The sequence below is a fragment of the Nestor notabilis genome, unplaced genomic scaffold (assembly GCF_000696875.1).
Source record: "Nestor notabilis isolate BGI_N333 unplaced genomic scaffold, ASM69687v1 scaffold7769, whole genome shotgun sequence".
Classification (NCBI taxonomy): domain Eukaryota; kingdom Metazoa; phylum Chordata; class Aves; order Psittaciformes; family Psittacidae; genus Nestor; species Nestor notabilis.
This window is the reverse complement of record NW_009944980.1, coordinates 3,005-24,832: the sequence shown is the minus strand read 5'-3', so window position 1 is coordinate 24,832 and position 21,828 is coordinate 3,005. Positions and strand designations below refer to the sequence as shown.

General features: G+C 44.0%; 2 protein-coding genes across 2 annotated transcripts in view; one reads left to right on the top strand and one right to left on the bottom strand.

Annotated features, from left to right (window-relative positions):
* Positions 1 to 2,084: 2,084 nt before the first annotated feature.
* Positions 2,085 to 18,235, top strand: ATG4B (autophagy related 4B, cysteine peptidase). Its single transcript, XM_010022670.1, has 13 exons — positions 2,085 to 2,148; positions 3,575 to 3,673; positions 4,227 to 4,298; positions 6,397 to 6,495; positions 7,342 to 7,443; positions 8,250 to 8,322; positions 9,369 to 9,448; positions 12,657 to 12,853; positions 13,873 to 13,951; positions 14,691 to 14,836; positions 15,496 to 15,552; positions 15,837 to 15,930; positions 17,787 to 18,235. The coding sequence occupies exons 1-13, from the start codon at positions 2,085 to 2,087 to the stop codon at positions 17,858 to 17,860; spliced, it is 1,236 nt and encodes a 411-aa protein (XP_010020972.1). The 3' UTR covers positions 17,861 to 18,235.
* Positions 18,236 to 20,725: 2,490 nt separating this feature from the next.
* The window catches only part of DTYMK (deoxythymidylate kinase (thymidylate kinase)), a 3,951-nt gene continuing 2,848 nt past the window's right edge, over positions 20,726 to 21,828 (bottom strand). The window contains exon 4 of the mRNA XM_010022669.1: positions 20,726 to 20,836. Coding sequence (XP_010020971.1) covers positions 20,726 to 20,836 — 111 coding nt within the window. The remainder of the gene's footprint in view (positions 20,837 to 21,828) is intronic.

Genomic DNA, 21,828 nt, shown 5'->3' with positions numbered 1-21,828 from the left:
CCTGAGCTGGGAGATGTGTTTGGTTTCCCTTTGTGCAAGCATTTCAAGGGAAGGAAAACCTTGCTGTAATAGACAATAGGGCTGGATTTCCTATGTGCGCACAGGAGGTGGGTCTCTGGGCTTTGGAGCAATGGGAGTTCAAGCCCCTTTGCAATCCAGCTGTGCCTCTGAGACTGTCAGGGGGCTGATGGGCAGGCTTTCAGCTGTTTGCTCTGGGTCTCCAACAAAGTGCCACTCTCCAGTTGAATGACTTTCTGCCCTTGCTGTCTCTTAATAACTCACAGTTGCTTAGATAATCAGGATTTGTCTTGTTTGAAAGGTCTTAGGGGAACGAAAAGACTTAATTTTAATTCTGCAAAGGCCAGAAATAGGAATTTGGGCTGTTCTTCAGTTACCTGTTTTCTAGGTGTTTTTAGCAATGAGTTTCACTAACACAATAAATTTACCTTCTCTTCTCACCTCTCCTTTGAAATACTCTGCATCCAGTAGCGTTCCTCCTCTCCACCCTGATGCAGGGAGATGATCATCCTCCGTTTCTCATTCTTTTGTGGTAGTGTTAATTGAAGGCTGAAGGCAAAATGTCTCTAAGCCGTTGCAGGCTCTGCCTGAGGAACATTTTAGTATCGGACAGTAATACCTCTCTAGAGAGTGGGGAAGCCCAGGAAACAGTTTGGGAAGGGAGGTCTTGCAAAGCTTGGTTTTCCTTCAGTGTGATGCTCCAAATCTCTGGTTCAGTATTTTGTATAGAAAGTTTTTTTAACAAAACATGTGAGCTGTGCAGGCAAACTGTAACCAAGATGATGGTGAAGTGAACATCAGCTGTTTTGCTGTGCAAACCACAAGGAAAATCACTTGCCACGTTTTTATCTGAGTCATCAAAGTTTTGACTTGTTACTGGTTTTCCAGAGTTAATAGAAAAACAGACAGTTTTGGGTTTAGTAAAGTTACTGGCTGTCAAGGACATAGTTTGCCTTCAGTACATTTACAAACTGACATCACCAGTCAGGGTCTGGTGCCCAGTGCTGCGCTTCAGTGTCTTGTTATGTGGAAGCTTATTACAGGTTGGGCTAATGTTTTTAGCTCAGCTTTTTTATTGTGCAGCTTAAGAATATAAGGAGGCAGGCAAAATTTCACCCTCTCCCCTAATTCTGTGTGTCAAGACAATTTTTCATGGTCTTTAATGTGGTTTTAGTTTGAATGCCTTTACCCCAGTTGTTTAGTATAGTTGTTTTCTGTAGCAGCGCGTACAAAGTTTTGCCTTTTCTGTTGGGGTTTTCTAGGGAGGGTGTGGGATGAAAAGGTGTTCTGGGACACTTCAGTAGACCCTCTGGAAGGTGTGCCATGGGGCGGAGATCCAGAGAACCAAGCATCATTCACAGCATGTCCAAGGCTCCTGGAGAGCAAGGCCAGCTTTCTGAGGGTGTGCTTTGCAGGGCTGGGATTCTTGGCTTTTTAACAATAAATCCATTGTGCATGGAAAGAAGTTGAACTATTGTATCGGTTGTGCACTTGGATTTTCTGCAGAGGCTGCTGCTTCAGATGGATGCCCTGGATGCTCAGAGGTCAGTATTTAAAATAGATTGAGGGCTTCCTGAAAGTGAGGTTTTGGAGTACTGCCTGAGAAATTTGCTGATCTCACACGACTTTCGCAGCTGTGAAGGACCATTTTCAGGTGGGATTTCTGCTTGGTGATTTTCCAGCTTTATTTTCAGACCCTTTACCTCTAAGTGGGAGGTAAGGGCTCCTGTGCAACCTGTGACATCTCTGTATCCCTGCCTGAACTGTTTGGGTCCCACTAGCTCATATTTAGCTCATCTGCGCAATAGCACAATGAACAGTTTTGGAAGAGTGCCAGTGTATGAAAGTAGATGCTTGTAAAGGAAGTGGTGGCTTCAAGCCTTGTGGGGAGTTTACTGTTGATACTCACTGGGAGCAATCACCTGAATTTCCTCCCTGTGAAGGTGGAACCTTAAATTCTGCATTTAGCACTTGTCCCTTTTCAGAGGGTGGCAGAAAACAACTAATGTCTGACCACACCTTTCAGATGCGCCGCTGCACAGACAGGACCTTTGTGCAGAGCCCAGATGTCGGACATTCTGCTGAAGCACTGCAAGTCTGGGACCCTCCTCCTGAATGTGCAGCATCATAGTAGGCACTTGTAGTTTGCATGTGCTGCGTTCCCTGAATAGGCAGAAGGCTGATGAGGCACCTACAGGAGGACAAAATGTTTTGTGTAGCTTGTTTGCCTGAGCACAATATAGAGTATTCTCGATGTCTGAAAGGCGAAGGAGAACTGAGTAGTGACTTCCTGGAGCTATCTTTGATGCAAATCAGCCAAGTTGTTATTTAGTGGTGCACCAGATGATGCTTTGGAAAGCTAAGGGAGTGACTGGGAGAAAAGCTAAGGGAGTGACTGGGAGGAAAGCTCGTCTATGAACAGCTTCTACTTACGATAAGGGTGAGGTCTGCTATGTAGGCAAGATCAGAGAACATCAGCAGGTGACTCTCCTGGGAAGCAAAAGGCAAAGTGTGCACCGTGTGGTGGCTTTCACAGAAAATGGGACTGAGAGGAGCTTGTAGTTGTTTAGTCTGTTGTCATGTTTTAAACTCATGTCACGTTATCACAGATTTTATTGCATTTGCTATGAGATAGATTTTCAATAACCACTTTTAACAGTTACAGAACAGTCTGGCTTTATTCTGTTTTAAATTTTATAGGGGGGTTGTTAAAGAATTGACACCTACAAAATGAGGTAGCTCCTTTCCAGGGTTGCCAGGCCTTATTTTCAAATGGAGATCTAGCAGAGCACAGATCATCCAACTCTCCATTTTAATTTATTTTTCCTGTGCCTTTTGAAAGCTTAGGCTGCCCTGATCCAAGGGCAGCCTGTGCTGCTGAGTTGTTCTGTAATGGTCATGTAAGAGAATGCGTATGTAGGCACTGATGGATGCCATGCTGTATGAAGAGAGCCAGTAAAATAGACCTAAGGTTTGCCTGTCACCTGTGAACAAGTACAGCTCTGTGTTCCTCAGATTTTAGTGTGACACCTGTAAAGGTAGTACTGCTCTTCAAGCTGTATGCTGTTTTCAGGGCAGATGATGACTTCTGCTGGATTAATTTCTGCTTGAGGAGGGACTGATGGGCAGAGCGAGGTTTAGTTCTCATCTTAATGTGATCTGTGCTTTTTATTACATTCTCTGGAAGAAGAATTTTAATCACTTTGCTCACTTGAAAAGAGGACCTTGATATCATTGCTGGTGACATATATGATGGTACATGTTCTGAGAAACACAAGGCAGCTGCCAGCTGAAGTCCTAGATGTTTTCTGCACTGCGTAGAGCCTGAGCTGACCTAATGTGGAAATCCCTCTGCTTTTCTGCTTGTGTCAGCTCTCTCTGCCTTCCAGAGGTGGTGGTTGCAGGTGGAGCTGAACTGTTCCTTGCCAGCTAAAGCCAGGTGCTCTGGGTGTGAAAGTTACTGGGCCACAGCAGTTCTGATTCTGTAGCTTTGTATGGCTTTTAAAACACAAGCAAAAGCCATGAAAAGTGTATAATTTTTTCTTTCTCTTTCTAGCTACTCTTACCTATGATACTCTCAGGTTCGAATATGAAGACTTCCCTGAGACCAAAGAACCTGTTTGGATCCTTGGCCGGAAATACAGCGTTTTTACAGGTAGTTTGCATGTACGATTCTAATGCTCCAGAGGACTTTGTTAACATTGTGCTTTGCTTTCTTAGCAGCAAGCTGACTGCAAACCTATAAGCACACTGCAGAGTCTGTCTGTTTGCTGGCAAAGCATGCAGACTGTAACTACCGTGTTTCTGGCTGGCTGGCCGTCTCCAGGGCCAGTCTCTGGAATACTTTTGTCCAGAAAGTTACCATAAAGATATTATTGGGCCTTGTGTCCCAAGGCCAGAATGGTTGAGGCAAGGGGATAGCCCAGGGAAAAGGCAAAATTGTCTGTTTACTACTCCATAGTTTGCTTATGGCCATAGTGTCTTTGTATGGCCATAATGTCTTTGGGTCGATTGCAGCTATTTTGGGGAAAAAAGTAATGTTTCTTCTGCACAGCAGCACTGTTCCTCAGCCAGTTTTTGTCTCTGGGCATGCAGACTGTGTGAGAAGTAGAATGCTGTTGTTTTTGGGGAAGGTGGGTGGGACATGGATTTGGCTGTGTTTGGTGTTTCCTTCATGTGCATGCCTTCCAATGCTGAAAATTTTTCAGAGAAAGAAGAGATCCTGTTGGATGTGACCTCTCGGCTTTGGTTCACCTACAGAAAGAACTTCCCTGCTATTGGTATGTACTGTGGACAAGTCTAAGAATACCCTGGAAATGGTGATAATCCAGTATCTCTCCCTAATAAAACAGTCCCCACAAGTATAACATTAATGCACTTCCATTTACAAGGATCTGAAATGCACTTCATTAAATTGACTTTTTGCTTACTGATAATGAAAATTCCTTATGTCCTTGGGTATAAAGGATGGCAGTGATTTTAAAAAAGGTACAAGAATGAGTTTGGGGAACCTTCCTAAAAACATCCTTTCTTTTAGCAACATGAGAAGCTTTTTATACTTCATGTTCATTAGGTTCTACATAAATCTAATATGAAATATTATTTAATGATGGTCTTGGGCTTGAAGTGGGTTAATATAATGAAAGCTAGAGATGAGATACTGAAATTACTGCCTTTGTGTATCTGCTCTAGACTACATGTGGATTTTTTGTTGTTGTTGGGGGAGGTTAAATGCCTGAAGTGGCTGTTACACATAGGAGCTTAATGATAGGGGGAACATTTCCCAGTGAAATTGAAGGTGGAAGTCGTCTTTCCTTAAGATACTCTGCATGGTCTCTTTTGTGATTTGGTTTTGTGTACTGAGTGGAAGGTGGATCAGAAGAGATCTAAGAGCAACTAAATGGGATTTCAAGTCCCATCCATGTCCCCACTGTCAGTGAGGAAAACGGCTCAGATTTGGAAAAGATACATCTTGGTAGCTGGTCCTTCTGGTTTGTTCTATTCTTCCCCTACTGGGAAACCCTTTGCCTAACAAATTATGAGACATCTTTGATGCAGTGTAGTCCCTTTAAGTTCATGTTTGTGAGCCATAGTTAAACATGTGTTCAAAATTGAAGGGTTACCATGTGTTTAACTATAGCTCACAAACATGATTGAGGTTTCTGTCTGAGTTATTAAAGGGTGGGGGGCAAAAAAGCGATCCCATTTTCTGAGTCATTTCCTGTTTACAGTATACATATGATTTGCATGTCGTACATCAAGCCTTTTCCAGTCTTTATTCTCCCAGTCATCCCTTTTACTATTCCCCACTTATCCTCTGAAGAGCTTACAATATTTAAGTGGGCAAGCACACAGGGAAGGGGAATGTCTAATGCTAATTTTGTAAAGCATTATCAATTTTGGATGTTGTGAATGTTATAAATTGCTGGCAAAATTATACAAGATAGCAGCTGACCATCCAGAAGTTGATTAAATAGTTCTCTTCGGTGAGTTTTCTCCCTGTGTTTTTCATGCAGAGTAGATGCATAGGATTGAAAGAAGAAAACAGCATTACAAAGAAGTTACTTCTACCAGCTGTGCTAAGACACAGCTCACTGTGTGCTTGTAAGACAGCTCATTTGCTGTGGTCACATTATAAACATTTTATCTGTGAAGCTTGTAACAATAGCCATAGCTTTAGTGGAGGAGCAGCAGTTTCCTTTTGAAGTTCTGTCAGGGAAATGCTTCCAGCCTTGAGGCCTTTGTCTCAGACTTTCCAGTATGAGCTAATATCCAGCTTATTTTCCAGAATTATGTAGAATGTGGGGGGTTAGTTATTGCTGGAGTGGGATTTTTGGCTGGTGGGGTTTTTTTCTTTGGCCTATGTTGTTCCCTTTGCAGTCTCATCCAGTCATAGCTGTTTATGATGTGGGAATTCTTGGGACTGATTTATTTGCATAATTAGTTGCTTTCTCAAGATGAGGATTACAAGAAGTTGCCTGTATCAAGCACCTTGGTGTAGAAGTCTGCTCTGAGTTGGTCTGGGAATCTGCAACTATGTTCAAGGGCTGTTGTGCTCCTGAGGAATTCATCTCTCTAGTTGATAGGCTTTGATTTCCCTTTGAAGTTTTTTTTTCCCCTTTCAGTTCATATTAGAGGATTCTGGTTGGTTGGTTTTAAGGGATGCCATTAAGTTACTCGATAACTACGTTTTTCTCTTCAGCCTTGGGTATGTGAGCTAAGATAGTCCTTATCCCCTGCCCGATTTCTGGGTGAACCCGCTACCCAGGTGCAGACTTCCAGTGCTTTAATTTCTTTTCCCTCTGTACTTTCATTTCTTTGCCCTCTTTGCACTGTTTTACTGTTCACTGCATATTCATTTTCTCTCCTCGTTTACAGGAGGAACTGGTCCCACATCTGATACTGGCTGGGGCTGTATGCTGCGGTGTGGCCAGATGATCTTTGCTCAGGCCTTGGTCTGTAGGCATTTGGGAAGAGGTAAACCAGTGCACAACCCGTACTGACTTCCAGGGCCACATGCTCCCACCAGTGCAGTTCTTTTAAGGACAGCAGATAACAAGCACACAGCTGGGAGTTGCTGAAGGCTCTAAAACTTTTTCTTCAGCCTTCTGAAGTTCAGGGCTGTTGAGAGAAGTCTACTGGAAACCTTGAAGCAGGTGTTTCCCTGCTCTCTACAACTACACAGATAGACATACTTGTCCAATCCTTAAAACAAAGCAGAGCCCTGTAACCTGCTAGTTAAATCTGCTGAAGACAAGCACATAATAGATTTTTCTTGAAAGGTTTTTTATATAACTGAATTTTAAAGCAACTTAGTAGATAGATTGTTTTTTATAGTTCAGGTTTGTCACAGAGCCCTCGCTTACTGAGTGTAATCTCCTCTTCTTGACTGCTTCTGTTCTTGTTCTTGACCTGTGTCTGGCCTGTAAGAAGCTCTATAAGAGCTTTTGGCAGTTGTTGATGGCCTTTGAATGTGTGGGGGATGATTTTTGTAATGAGGTCACTTGTTTTTTCCCAGAATATATAGCTCATGCCTGTCAATGAGAAATTTTAATCCTATTCCCCATTTGTAGGGTAGAGATACAATTTTGTTTTCTGATTTTTGTTGATTTGCTTTCTTGTGAGTGATATTCCTTTATCCCAGCTGTGAGAATGCTTACTTTTCTTCTAAAATTAATTTTTTAGTGTTGGAAATGCCCCAGATGCTTAATAATAAGATAGTGACATGAAAATTGGGTCAGTTGATTGATGCACAGGGAATTGTAGCCTCTCGCTGCTAATAAATACTGTGTTTTGTTTCATATATCCCCTTGTCTGTCTTAGACTGGAGGTGGATAAAAGGGAAGAGGCAGATGGATAATTACTTCAATGTTCTTAATGCCTTCATTGACAAAAAAGACAGCTACTATTCCATTCACCAGATAGGTAAGAGTTTGGGTGCTGAAGATTGTGGAGATACTCGGTCTGGGTGTCCTATGAATTTAGAACATCATTGTTTCTTTTACTAGCTTGGTGAGTGGGTCAGGTAGTACATGACACTCTGCTGTTTGCTTTATGACATGATGTAAAACTGTCACTCTTAATTATGGATTATGATGCACTTTTCTTCTTGACTCAGTTAAGGCCATCAGGTTTGCCTAATGCATTAGGTTATATTCAGCATGACTTTCCATATCGTGGCTAGCTAAGGTGAGAGGAATGCATGTAGCTGCTGTTCTTGTGTAGGACCTTATCATATGAGAAGATTGCTGATCAGAGAAACTCTCAGAAATAGCAAATGGATTAAAGAAGGATCACACATTCATATAAACTTCCCTGGAAAATAAAGTGGCCTGTTCCAGTTTTTCCTATAGGGTATTAAGGCACATACAGCTTCAGTGGACAGAACTTCACTTTGCAGGGGTGGTCTGGTAATCAAACAGTCTGTTTCTTCTGAGGTAATATTGCCTCTTGAACTTCTGTGTTACTGCATTTTGGGGAAAAGATTTGCTTTACAGCCCTTCAGGATATGCCTTTTTCTCACATCTACACTAAGATACCCCATGTAAGGTCCTTTGCAGCCCTAACTGTTCTGTGATTCTATGAAAGGGTAGATGAAAGGCTGGATTCTACTGACTCAAAAATGTTTCTAAGTGAGATTTCTTTCCCATCAAATACAAACTGATTAGAAAGGGAGACAGTATAGGTGACGTTATTTGCTAGTTTGTTTTTCTTTTTTTCTTGTGATGCAGCCCAGATGGGAGTTGGAGAGGGAAAATCCATAGGTCAGTGGTATGGACCAAACACAGTCGCACAAGTGCTCAAGTAAGTGCTGCATTTTTCCTTTATATCTTTTGAAGCACGTAGTGGGGTCGTTTGGTTTGTAACCTCCTAGCTTACAGGTTTCTTCCCGTGGACTGAAGTGCAGCTACAGGCAACCTGCTTTATTTACCTGCTTGGGCAGGAACTTGAAAGGAGCCTTTCTGTCATTCATATGCTGGCAGGATGTGAAAGGAAACAGATTTCAAGTTGAGGACAACCCCCAGAAATGTCTGTCCACATCCCATAAGTAATGTGCTTGCTGCTAGAACCAAGTACAATACTCTGCAGCAGACCAAAAGCAAGTTTCAGAGTGGATGATCATTGCTGTTGTTTGGATCTCTGCTAGCCCCCGAGTTGCCTCTGCTGACCTGACAACAGTGTCATCGTTACCATAAAGCTTCCAGTGAGTCATCACATCACTAATGCATTAGCAGAAGAAAGCATTAATATTGCTACCTGGGTTCCATGGTGATGGGCAGAGGATCAGGAGTGGTGCTAGAGCATGGACTGCCTTTAGTAACATTTTCCCTTCTGTCACTGTTCTTCCTTCACATCGATTAGATGAGCAATCCTAAACCTATTCTCTGGAATAGGTTTAGGATTGCCTAAAAGCAGCTTTCCCAGATCAGACAATATGCCAAATTAGCTCAGGATCTGGTATAGGTGATCAGGGCATATGTATGGAAAGTCAAGGTTACTTCTCTTTTTCATTTATTATTATTTTACTTTTATGCTGTTTCACTTCCTGGTAGCCAGAAGTTACGGGATTCAAGCTGGAGATTGTATCAGGGCTCTTGTATTTGTCAGCTGTTGAGGAACAAATGCCCAGGCGTGGTCCCATTTGCAGTCCATTTGCAATCTTGTTTATCCTTCTAGCCGTAATAACTAGTGGCAGTGAAGGGTACAACTCTGATACACGTATAAAAGCATACTTTACAGCATAACTGCTAAAAAGCCAATCTCTCCTAATCCAGTTTCTCCTCTCTGATACACCACATCTTTGTCTTGTAACTAATCCTTGCTAACTTTTTGTTTCAATTTTCCTATAGAAAACTTGCAGCTTTTGATACATGGAGTTCACTGGCAGTACATATAGCCATGGACAACACTGTAGTGATGGAAGAAATCCGTAAGTATCACATGGAGGTGGAATGTGGTATATTCTCTGGCAGCAAGAAGCTGAAAATAGCTGCAATAAACAGAAATAAAAATGGAGAGCAGATACCAGTACAACACAACAAGCATGAAGTACATGTTCTGTCTTAAAGCTGTGGCCAAGCATGCTAAAACCATCCAAGAATTGCTGTTCTAGTGCAAGGAAGTCCCTTGTTTGACTTCTGCTTCATCTGACAAAGCCTCTGACTTGGCACTGTGGTCTCTGCATATGGAGAGAAGGTCTGCTAACCTTCAGATCAGCTAGGTGGGAGCTGCTTGGACGGTGGTGTCAAACTTGTTTATGGCCGCAGGTAGCAAGCAATGAGTGGCTGCTTTCTCTCTCATATAATGGAGTAGGAATGCTTTTGCTATTAGGCAGAGTAAGAAAACTGAAACAGATCACTGAAGACAAAAATGAAAAGAATTGTGGAGGAGGGGAGGGGAAGAGAAGAGGGTCTATCCCTGTAGTGCATCTCTCATTATCTTTTAAGGAGTGATCACTGGTGGTTTCCTTTCCTGCCTCCTTCCCCCCCCCGATTTTTTTTTCATTGCACCCTGACAGTAGGAAGGCTCTGGAGGCTGAGCAACTGTACAAAGTGTTCATCCCTAGTGTGCTTGCTAGGTTGCAGTGCCACAGTAATGGAAGCTGAACACCTGCTTTGCTGGTTGCTGCAATCCTTCCTGGTGCTGGCCACGCAAACCTTCTCCTCACTTGCTGTGGACTAACTTGTGGGACAGTGCACTTACACAGGACAAACCCATGCAGTGTTTTCTGCAGGGTTAGTGTTCTAAAATGGCATATAGAACAGTCCAGGGAGCACTGGAGCTGTTGCAAGGTTATAGGCAAGATAAGGGCAGGCATTGTTTAGGCTGGCTTCAGCTGCTACGGAGCCAAAATAAATTAACAGGCAATTTGTCCCTAGAGCGCAGGACAGTCACTTTGTGAAGTCACATCTCTTTATCAGGTAGTCTCAATTCAGAGGCCAAAAAATGCAGGATCTGATTAAGAAGTGCCTGTCTAGCCTTAGGTACATAGAGTCCTGTGCAGTTGACCTTAGCTTAAAAAAGGTCAGCATGAAAACAGAAACTGGATTTATCTTCATCTGAAGCCTGAAAACACTGCTTCTTGCAGCCAGCGTGCTTCAGTTCTAGGCTTGTGAATGCTGCAAGCTCTTGTCTGTGTGGCAAGTGACTGTTTGGCACTGACACCGCTTCAAGTAACTTGTCCATACAGCTTGTAATGTGCAGGGGGTATTTATTTTCCTCACTTGTGAATCGTAATGTACCCATGCAGGGCCTGAAAATTACTGTAGAAGTGGGTCTGATATGTTCTATGTCTGTAGATGTGTTATATATCTTGTGCCTAAACATCTGTTGACAGTGAAGCATTCAGAAGTTAATGCTGTTTCATACCTCTGCTCAATTGGGTCACTAATACTGTCCACCCTAAGGTTTATAGGAAATGCCTTTTGCCACATTCATCCTGAGTTAAGTCTATTACATCAGAAAGGGGCTGTTAGTGTTGGGCATTGGGAGATTCTGTGCATCACAAAGGTGGTGAGAAACCAAGACAGTAAAGCCAGTACCTGCCAGCAGCAGCTGCAGCAGGAGAGATGTCATGTCATATCTGTTGCAATACATTTGCAATAAGTGGTTTGGATCCACCTTGGAAGGTTTAGGCAGGTTCTGCTGTGCTGTGGCACCATAACACTGCAAAGCCTGCCAAAGCAGCAAGGTGAATTTAGTCTGTGCTGAGCTCTTTAGTGCTTAAACTTGGGTCAGATATGTTCATATCACAGTGCAGAATTGACAGTTGCTTTGCCTGATGTAGAGACCTGCAGTGACACCCCATTCAGCAACAGCCCTGGCGTGGCAGATGATTTCAGATCATCAGAACAGGCAGGCTACTGCAACAGAAAATCCCATGATCTTTACTGCTTTAACGGGATAAATCACTACAAATAATGACTTTCAGTTTTCTTATGACCTTCGGTAACTATGTCTGTGCTTGAGAGATGGATACATACACCTTCTCCCTCCTTGAGGGACAAAACAGAGAGCAACTGCAAACTCTTCAGTGCAAGTTCTCTCTCATACTAAGGTTTCAGATCAGAGTCCTATTCCTTCTAACCTTGGGTGTAACATTCTCCTTGTTCAGCTGGGTTTGAAGCTCTTCAGAGTGAGCAAATGCCCTCCTGAGATGGCTGGTGATGGTGGTGTTTACATTGTGTCCTACATGCCAGTGTCCTGGCGTTCAGCTTAGGCCAGGAATAAATTAAATGAGCCTCTGGCATTCTGTCTAATTGCCTTGGCTTCACGATTAAAAGTGTTGTGGGTTTCTTTGGGGTCTGGGTTTTTTCCTCACACACCCAGCAAGTAATGAAATTGGCCAGTGAGACAGGTAGGCTTGGGGATGTTTCTGTACTACAATTTACATAATCTGGTTGCATTACAGCCTGGCTGTGTGTTTGTCAAGCCTGCAGAATGAGGATGCATAGCGCTGATGTCATGTGTATGCCCTGAGGAGTTCTACTGCCCCATATCTTATAGCAAAGCTTGTGTTGAAATAGCAGAGCTAAATGATCATCCTGCTTTATGTCTCTAAAGTAGCTTCTGAGTGATCCCCAATAAAATTTTTGAAGGCTTTAGTGAACTTGAGGAAAATCACAACTATTCTAGACAGACGCTGTGCTTGTGTCTTGTGACAGTTCTAATTACAGGTGAGTATTTCCTGTGGTCAGCCATAACACTTTGCTCAAGTGGTTCAAACTGTCTTCACACCCTCCATGAGCTCCTCTGGAGTTGAACACTCCAGATTTTCTCTTCCTGCCTACACACTTCCTGAATTCAGGACTCTGGCCTGGCCTCCCGATCAGTTTATTCAACCTTGTTGGCACAGGTGGTTGCTTAGCTGCTCACCTGCTGGAAGAATTTGCTTTTTAACAGCCCACCAGATGGTGGCTGTAAGTACAACATGCTTTGGCATAATCTTGATGCTGAGCCTTACCAGAAGCCCTGCAGGGAGCACTTACATCACCTGATCCAGCACTGCACCTCTTTAAGCTTTTCCTTTTTTTAAGTGCAGTAAATAGCAATTGTTGATCAGAGCTTGAATAGAATTACTCAAGGTCTAGAAATGGAGGGTATTTCTGATGCTTTCTGCTCATGTTCCCTTTCCGTAGGGCGGTTGTGCCAGTCCAACTTCCCGTGTGCTGGAGCTGCAGCATGCCCTGCTGTGGAGTCAGACGTACTCTACAACGGGTACCCAGAGGAAGCGGGGGTTAGAGATAGGCTCTCACTGTGGAAACCATTGGTGCTGCTGATACCTCTCCGCCTTGGGCTCACAGAGATCAATGAAGCCTATATTGAAACACTGAAGGTAGGGGATCTGGAGCTCAATTCCTGGTGTTCTGATGCTTAAGGACCCTATTGTGCATTAAGTAATTTCTAGAATTTGGTTTTGGGGCAAAAAATACTCAAAAGTAATTGTCCTATTTGCAAAAGAAAAATATGTTTAGAAACAATCCTTGTCAGAGGTCAGGGTGTGGGTTTGTGCAGGCTATAGTTAGGAAAATTGGGGGAGGGGGTGGAATGGCAGGTTGGGGCTGCTTTAGTTTTGGGGGTTTGTTTGTTTTATTTTTGAGGATCTTGCTTCACAACTTAATCACAGGCCCTCCTTGTGGAGCATTAGTTCAGCATCGTTGTACTGTGCTTGGTGACAACCTAAGCATTAATGAATGTTGTGTTTCAAACTTCCTGTGGCTCTGGTGATGGAGCTTGTCCTGCAGACTGAGGCTAGAAGCTGACCGATGGTTGTAGGTTGGAGTATCAGGAGGTTGCAGAATTTAGGGTGTGCAAAGTACATGCACAAGACAGGGTGCACTTTGTCTTGCCATCCAAATGCTAGTGAGCTCTGAGTTGCACCGGTAGGAGAGCTCCAAATTCATGTGAGGTTACCTGCCCTTAACTCAGTAGTTAAGGTGCATGGATACTACAGCTGGATAAGGAACTTAAACTGTTTCCTGAGTGAACATTCCATCCCAAGGGCACTATTGCTGCCTGACTGCAGCTCCAGGGCACTATTGCCACTGACTGCAGCAGGGCCAGGACTTGCCCAGACCAAATCCTGGAGTAGTGTTGCTGCTTCCATTTGGTGCACCTGTGTGTTCCTGTCAGCAGTTACAAGTGTTTTTTGAGCTGCTTCTGTGTTCCTTGAAGGTCCTGTGTTGCAGCCTTCCTCATGGAGCTTCTCTCCAGAAATGGCTGTTCCTGCTGCTAGAGTTGCTGATTTTCAGTGTTCCCGTCTTTCTTTCCCACTGCATTTTTGGATGTTTGCCTTTGTTGCCACCTGCTGTCTCACTGTCTGTCAGCTGTGTGTTTTCTGTATTGCTTTTCCAGCACTGCTTCATGATGCCCCAGTCGCTGGGAGTGATCGGAGGGAAACCAAACAGTGCTCACTACTTCATTGGCTATGTAGGTGAGTGCCCAGAGTACTGCAAAGACTTTCCAAGCATCTCCCCCCAGCTGAAGAAGTGCTTGTGGAGTGGTACAGCTCCCCTGCTTGGTCTGTTGTGCATGCTGCAGGGTGGTTCTTTCCTGTGTGCAAGGCTGCTGTAGACTGAACCTCTTTGTGAGGACCCAAGTAATGTAGCTTTGAACAGCGGCCATAGTACAAGCCATAAAGTTCCACTGTGTAATGCTAAATCCTGTCTGTAAAGAGGTGTGCGTAGAGACTTCTTCCTATGTGCAGGGCTGACCTCCCTTTAGGTGCTTGGCTGGATTTAACTGTCCTTTAGTTGTCCACTTCCTGAAACTCTACAAACTGTTACCATTTTACTCCTTCCCTCTGATTTTCTGTCTCTGCCTGAAACCTCAAACTGGTTGTGCTTTGAATTTCTGGGGCCTACTTGAGCTTACACAGGACCCTTGAAAGCATGTGAAGGAACAGTATCCAGATAGTGCCTGTGCCTTGATCCCAGGGTGTTGCTGTGGAGTGACCACTGTGGTTCTGCTGGCAACTGGCTCTTTGGCCTGGATGAGAATCATTTAGGAAACTGGCTGAAAGCAAGTTGTCCCTAGAACATGGGTTCCTCTGTGGTCTTACGAGAGCTGGCTCTGTCATTGCTCTTCCTCCTCTTTCTATCTCCATTTGCTTCTCAGAAGAGCAGCTTCTGTCATGGTTCTTCCTATTGATGTCTCCTTGCCTGTCTGTCCAGGTGAGGAACTCATTTACCTGGATCCCCACACTACGCAGCCTGCAGTGGAGCCCAATGACAGCGGCTGTCTCCCTGATGAAAGCTTCCACTGCCAGCACCCTCCCTGCAGAATGAGCATTGCTGAGCTTGACCCCTCCATTGCAGTGGTGTGTTCCTACTCTTTGTTTCCAATCACCCAAAGGAGAGGTGTTGTGGTCCCTCTGTTCTGCAGCCATCCCCTTTCCCAGGGAACTGGCAAAGGCAGTGGTGGTGGGTTGGGTATTCTACAGGCATGCTGTGCTCTCAGCAAGTGCGGCTGTGGGTTTCAGTCACAGTGGTAAACAAGCTCCTCAAGCAGGAAGCACCTTGCTACAGGGAGGTTCCCCTTGCATGGCATATAAATGCCATTCCTCATGGGGCAGTATCTTTCTCTCAAGTTTAGTTTGGGCTTTGATTCCTGCCTTTTGATGGGCAGATCCAAATACATTTCTGAATCCATATTATGATTCAGTGTGGCTTATTTTCTGTTGAACCTGCAATGCTTTACACTGCCCTTGTTTCCACACGGGTTGTTTCTGCCCAGTTTTATTTCTGTGGCAAAGTAGCCCATTACACTTATGATTCCAGCACCTGGACAGTCTGGTCACATCAAGCATATGGGGAGAGCATTCAGCTTAATGGGGCAATGTAAGCCACAGTTCAAAAGTAAGGCAGTTGAGTGTTGTAACAATAAATTCTCTTCTTTTTTTTTTTTTTTTTTTTTTGTTTTGTTTTGTTTTGTGGTTTTTTTTTTCTTTTGTTGTTTTTTCTTGTTGGTTTTTTTTAGGGCTTTTTCTGCAACACAGAGGAGGACTTTAACAATTGGTGCCAGCAAATCAGAAAGGTTTGTGTTTGTATCGCCAAGAAAGGAACAAAGGAATATAGGTTATTGTCTTGTTTCCAAACTGCTGCACAGAGGCCATGTTCTCTATAGCATCATCTCATTTGGTTTATTAAAATACCAAGAAGAGCATAGCTCTGAAATCCTGTTGATGATGCGAGTCAAAGATCTGAGAAATGTATTTTCAGCTGCAGTGAAGTCCCAACAGATTTAAGTTACCCCTTAAAGACCCAGAGCACCATGAGTACGGAGTTGTTGGTTCTCATGGCTCTGCTCTTGCTCCACAGCTGTCCCTTGTAAGAGGAGCGCTGCCGATGTTTGAACTGGTTGAACGCCAGCCATCGCATTTCTCCAACCCTGACGTCCTGAATCTCACACCAGGTGAGGCCATGCAGGGGGGTACAGCAAAGGGTGAGGTGGTCCCTTTGATTTGCTGGAAATTGTGTGGAATTGCATGGTGGCTTCTAGTATGTTCCTCTTCCACCTGGAGCTCTTGGGTCAATTGATCTTATTCTTTGTGAAACTAGTGTTTCACAGAGCCCACAGTGTCTCAGGATGATTTTTAGGATGAGCCTGTGAATGGTGATGGAGGGGAATTAAAAACAAGTTCATAAGCTATCACGGCAACGTGAATTTATGATTTGTAAAGGGATGCTTGGCGGAATCAAAAGGGTCCATTGAAAAGGCTGAAAACTGAGTTTCTAGGTGATGAAAATGGTCAGACAGGGCTGGTCAAATTTAGTTCCAGTGTAAGTCACTCATTCTCTGTGAATGTAGTACTACCAACACAAAAGGGAACAAGCGCTGGGCAGTATTTTGGCTGTCAGGCTCTGCTTATCGTGTTAATAATGTGCACAAACATTGTAGGAGATAAAAAGCCACTGACAGCTTCTGCCAAGAGCAGTGAGTATGGATAGACAAACCTACCCTATCACCAGGCATTGGACTGTGTCCTGTTACTTGCATCCTGCACCCTGTGCTTCCTTGTTATCTTTCCTTAGCATGAACTTTAAAAGCCTGCCTTATCTCACTGTCCTTTTCTGTCAGAATGCTTGATTGCCTTCAACTGTCAGTTGATCCTTACCTGTACTAAATTCTCCCTAACTGCTGCCTGCCTTACTCTTAAAAATGTTTTTGTAATGGGCTACTTGTCCTTCTTCCCCTTCCCTACCTTGAGCCTCTCACGTCTGCTATGGCCATTCTGTTTCTCAACAGTCCTACCCCTCACTAGAAGGAATAACTGTGCTTTCATGATTATCCAGCCCCTTGTCCTTATTTTCCCCTGCCACTTGGATTCTCTGCTGTGTTATTTAAATGAAGGGGGCTGCTCCTCTGAGGAGCACCTCTAGAAGTTGTGCTGGCAGCACTCATGGGCACTGCAATCTGTGCAAATGCCTTGTGTCACTGGTTTTGATCACTCTTCTGTCGGGATTAAAGCTTGTTACAAAATGTCTGGGGGGAGTGTTCAGCTTTGCAGTTCTCTGTCCCCAGCCATGAGTTATTGCAGTTTAGCTTTCGGCTGGTTGTTTTGCCAGTGAGTGCTTTCATGAAGCCTGAGAAGGTTTCTCCTTTACCTCCCCAGCTTGCCCATACATTCTCACCTGAATTTCCCTTGTGGTAAATGCTTCCCGTATAGGTATGTGCTCTCTCCTCACCATAGAGTTGGAAGGGTGGACAAGAGGGATTAAGTACGTTCTCTTTCCTCACAAAATGGACTATACTAATTACTTCTGCGAGAGTGTATGTTGTGTAATTACATTCCCCAGCAGTCAGATCAAAGGCATCTATAGCAGAAAACAAGTCTCTGATACATGGGGGCCGGGGAATGTTCCCGTGTCACTTAATTGGGCCAGAAATCTTCATGGCTGTTAGTCCAGACCTTGGGCAAGTTCTCCTATTTTGGGTCTCTTGAGGCAGAACAGTCTCCTGCTAGTACGGAGCTGCTGCACAGGAAGGTTATACAAAACAGTCACAATACAGAGTTACTTCATCAGGGCTGCTTTTGGGATCTGCGAAATGTGGTGCATCTTCTGTGCACCATGTAGTTCTCTCCACTGCATTTTTCCTTGCTACTGACATGTTCTCATCCCTCCTCAGAGCCTTCATTTAAGGTATGTCAAGTTTTTTGGAACTCGCAGGCACTTAATGCTCAAAATTCTGCTGCTCTTCAGCTGATCTCACTGGTGCTGAGCAGGCAGTGCATCCCATGGAGCTAATGCTTTCTTTTTCTCTTGCAGACTCTTCTGATGCTGACAGATTGGAAAGGTTTTTTGACTCGGAAGATGAAGACTTCGAAATTCTATCCCTTTGAAAACAAATAGGAAACTGACTCTGCAAATTTGTGTTATGTGTGGGGAGAAGGGGGGGAGGGAAGCTCCTTCGAGCCTGGGGCTACCAGTTTTCATAGGTGCTTGCTGCCATCCCCACCTCTTGTTCACCCTGGCATTCTGTGCAGCCTCTGAGTGGAGCGCGGATGAAGAATCAAGTGAGTGACACAGCCTTACTGTCTGGAGTCAGAATTTCTCAGTAGAAAACAGTTGCTGGAAGTGGATGCAGTGGTGCTTAGGAGTTCAAAGACTTATCTGTTACAACAGCAAGTCAGATGGCCTCTGGGGGAGGCATAGAAATCATTAATCCTTACATGGGGACTCTCCTCTGAAGCTTAAATAGAGCCACCCATCATTTAGCAGGTGAAATGTAGAGTTAATTCCTTTAGCAGCTTCTCTTCTCACTGGCCAACTTGGACTGCAGCTCGCAACGCAAGTGAACAGACAACACAGCTGTGAAGCCCCTGGAGTTCAGGTGGCCAGGCTTCCTACAGTGCAACTCCTGTCTGTGCTTTGCAGTACACAGCACTTCCTCCTAGAGTTAGTACCCCTCCTCACATGCTATGAAAAGGAAGTCGAGGGAATTTACAAGTGACTGGTAATTCAATAAGCAAAAGGCTGTCTGGGAAAGTGTGGAGCAGACCCATGCTGCTGGGGAGAAACATCTCAATCTCAGTTTAAGTAACAATAGAAAGAATGGAAGGAGAATAAAAAATGTGTGTGTTCTTGCTCCGTGAGTCAATAAAACATTGTGCTTCTACAGTGGATTAATCTCTACAGCAAGTATCTTCAGGAAAGCTGCTTCAAGCAGAGAACTGGATTCCATAGTCCTGGAAAAACAAAACAGTCCACAGCTGGGAGAGGCAAAACAGGACAACTGAGGTCTGCCAGTCATGTGCCTGCTTGTGCCAGCACCCCAAGGGAATTAATCCTGTCGGTACCAAAAGTGTGAGCTATAGAATTCCTCAAGGTGTCCTCGGTGGGTTGCAGTTCCTCCAACTACTCCTGTTAGACATTCCCTTTCCAAATCAGAAGAGGGGCCTGAAGGTCAAGTAGGCTTCCTAGCTGTGTCGGTACCTTTCTTTTTGTCTTCTGCCAGCTCCACCTCCCTGCAGAGCATGCACAAAGGTACTGTAGGAGCTAACCCAGAGAAAACCATTTCAAGTAATCATCCCAAAGAGGGCAGTAAAGACAGAATGCCTTGAGAATGTCCAATTATACTGGAAATTTTAGCTGTTTTAAGATGATAGCTCTGCCTGGGGCCCTTTTCCTCACAGAATTTGGAGAAAGGTTAGAGTGGAGGAGAGCTGTCTTAATGCAGACTGCAACAGAAGTTGCTGAAGTAGTTTCCTTAATGCATGCTGCAGATTGCAAACCTGTTTACAAGGCTTTGTTTTCTACATCTAGGATGGAACCTGTCAGTTGATGCTTTTGTACCCAAGGCTGGTGGCAGCTGGCTAGAAATGACCTGTTTCTCCTGTGACTGATACACTGATGCTCTCTAACTGTCCCTGTGTTATCCGAATGCAGAGGTTTGAACTGGGAACCACATTGCTTCTGTCACTAAATTATTATTTGCTGCTTTCTGCCTGCTTCTCTCCTCCCTTGTAGTTAGGGGAAGAGGCAGCAGAGGAAATGGGGCTGTGCTCCATTCATCTGCTTTCAATTTGTATCTGAATAAACAGATCTAAACTCTTTGCCTGTCCTAATGTTCTAGCAGATGACTTGGAAGGTGGTGGCGGGTGGTATCTAGTAACCCTGCAGTGTGGCTGGGAATGCTGTCAAAATGATTTGGTTTTACCCTGTTAGGGCAGTGGAAGGGGAACTATATGCAGTGGTGACATTATCTATTGGGACTGTCAAGTTCATATTCCTACTCCAGAGGGTGAGCACCTGCAGACATGCTAGCAGAAAAGGAAAAAAAAATTCTGTATCTCAGTGCACCTTTGAAATGATTTAACATTCCAGTTTACTGTAGTTTGCTTGTCATTACTGATGACTTAGATGAATTCACAGCTGCTCTGGTGTGGCAGCCTGTGCCAGGCTGTTTAAATTGCACTGTGCAGGAGTCACAAGTGACCATTCCTCTGATCTTGGCCACAGGAGTAACTTGACCAGTCTAGAATAATTTAAAGGCCACTCACCCTTCCAACTGGCCTTGTTATGAGCTAATACATCAATTTCAGACTCCTAGCTGCTCATAGCAGTTCAGTTTCTGTGGTGTTCTCACTGAAAAGCTGGGGAGCAGACCCAAATTCTTCATTCCATAGCTCCAGTAAACTACTCCCCCTGTGCCTTAAATGCAGCACCTCCACATCCTGTGTATCCTTCTGGAAGATAAATTATCATTCTCAGGGGGAAAAAATGCCCTGTGCCAAGATGTTTTAAAGAATCATTTATTAGTAAGTCAAGTCCTCTACAAACTGGTTTTAGCACTGGGGATGCATTTACTAAAGAGGCAGAAGAATCTGAAACATGGTAGTACCCCAGAGCTGGGATGGCTGTTGCCTGCTTATTGCTGCTGTCTGTCCAGGGGCAGCCCTGAGCTCCATACCCACATCTGCATGGCGTGACTGGAGCTAGAACAAGACCTCCTGCTTGAGGTACGGGGAGGGGTTTACAAGGAATTTTGTATGTACTCATTGCATGTTCGTATATATAATACAGAAGGGACTATGCAGGATGAAGGGAAGAAGCAGACAGAATCACAAGGACATCAGCACCTTGCTGGACTCAGAATACTTGAGATCTAAGCTGTAGTTACTGGAAGGTGTGATGTATGGGAGTGAACCAAGTGAGGAGGATCTAAGAGTTTTTCCTGGGTCTAAAAGAATAACCTGTATAAAATTTTATTTCCAAAGTTCTTCTAAAGGTTTATTCTGAACCTCCTGCATAGTTTCCTCTGCAATGGACTTGATTTCTCTGTGCAAGTCTTCTATGCTCTTTGAGGCATCCATGACCTGTTTCCAAGACAACAAAATACAGAAACATGTTCTTCAATGAACCATACCAAGTAAGAAAAGCTCACCTTGCTGCTATCTGCTCCCTCCATTACTCAGTGCTGATACTATTCAGCAATGAAATTATACATCCTGTTTTATATGGTTTCTGGAGTGGAATTGGAAAGATCTATTTTATTTGAGAATAAGCCTCTAAGAAGTAGATGTGGGGCTGGATGAAGGGAAACAGAAGAAACTGCTGCTGCTGCATGTTGTTTGCTGACAGTCTTTGAGGCCTGGGACATAAAAGTAGGTAAATGTTCTTCATCCTGTACTGTAGTCCCTGAGAAACATCCACCCATGATAGTAAGAACCTCTAAAAATCCATCACGTGATGTCCCACTTTCGGATTTGCTGTTTTTCAACTACTGCAAGCTAAGGGCAGTAAAGGTGGTAGAGCTGAGAAAGCTGTCAGCCTGAGAACATGATGCTGGTGTTCTCAGGCTGACATTTGAAGACCAGCAGCATCACTCCCATGCAGTTGAGGGAGTGACTGAGAAGAAAGGATTTGGTGAAGAGATGTAGAGATGTGCAGATTTATCACAGTGACCTCTGCAATGCTGGCCCACACAACACTGCTGAGGAAGAGCAGCCGTGAGGATACACAATAAACAGACTTTGTGATTAAATGGTAGCACAGCCAGCATCCCACCTTTCTGCTCACACAATATCCTCCAGTTATTTGTGTAACCAAGCTATGCTTCATGCTGTTTCAAAGGGTTCTTTGGCAGTGTCTGTCTGTTATTCTGATACTGAGGCGCAAAAAGACAGGAATGCTAACTATACCTTTAATGTATACTGAAACTGGATTTCCACACTTATTTTAGGGACACCTCTTCATCATCTATTCTGATATTTATCTGTTTGACAGTGGTGCGCTTTGGGATATTGTAAACAGATGTGTTGCTTGAAGTGAAAATTCAAGTGACAGTCAGTTTCCCTTTAAGAGAGCA

Coding starts and splice junctions, on each gene's coding strand:
- ATG4B (XM_010022670.1), top strand. CDS start 2,085: ATGTCGGACATTCTGCTGAAGCACTGCAAGTCTGGGACCCTCCTCCTG. Junction 6,496..7,341: donor CTGTAGGCATTTGGGAAGAG/GTAAACCAGTGC, acceptor TGTCTGTCTTAG/ACTGGAGGTGGATAAAAGGG. Junction 7,444..8,249: donor CTATTCCATTCACCAGATAG/GTAAGAGTTTGG, acceptor CTTGTGATGCAG/CCCAGATGGGAGTTGGAGAG.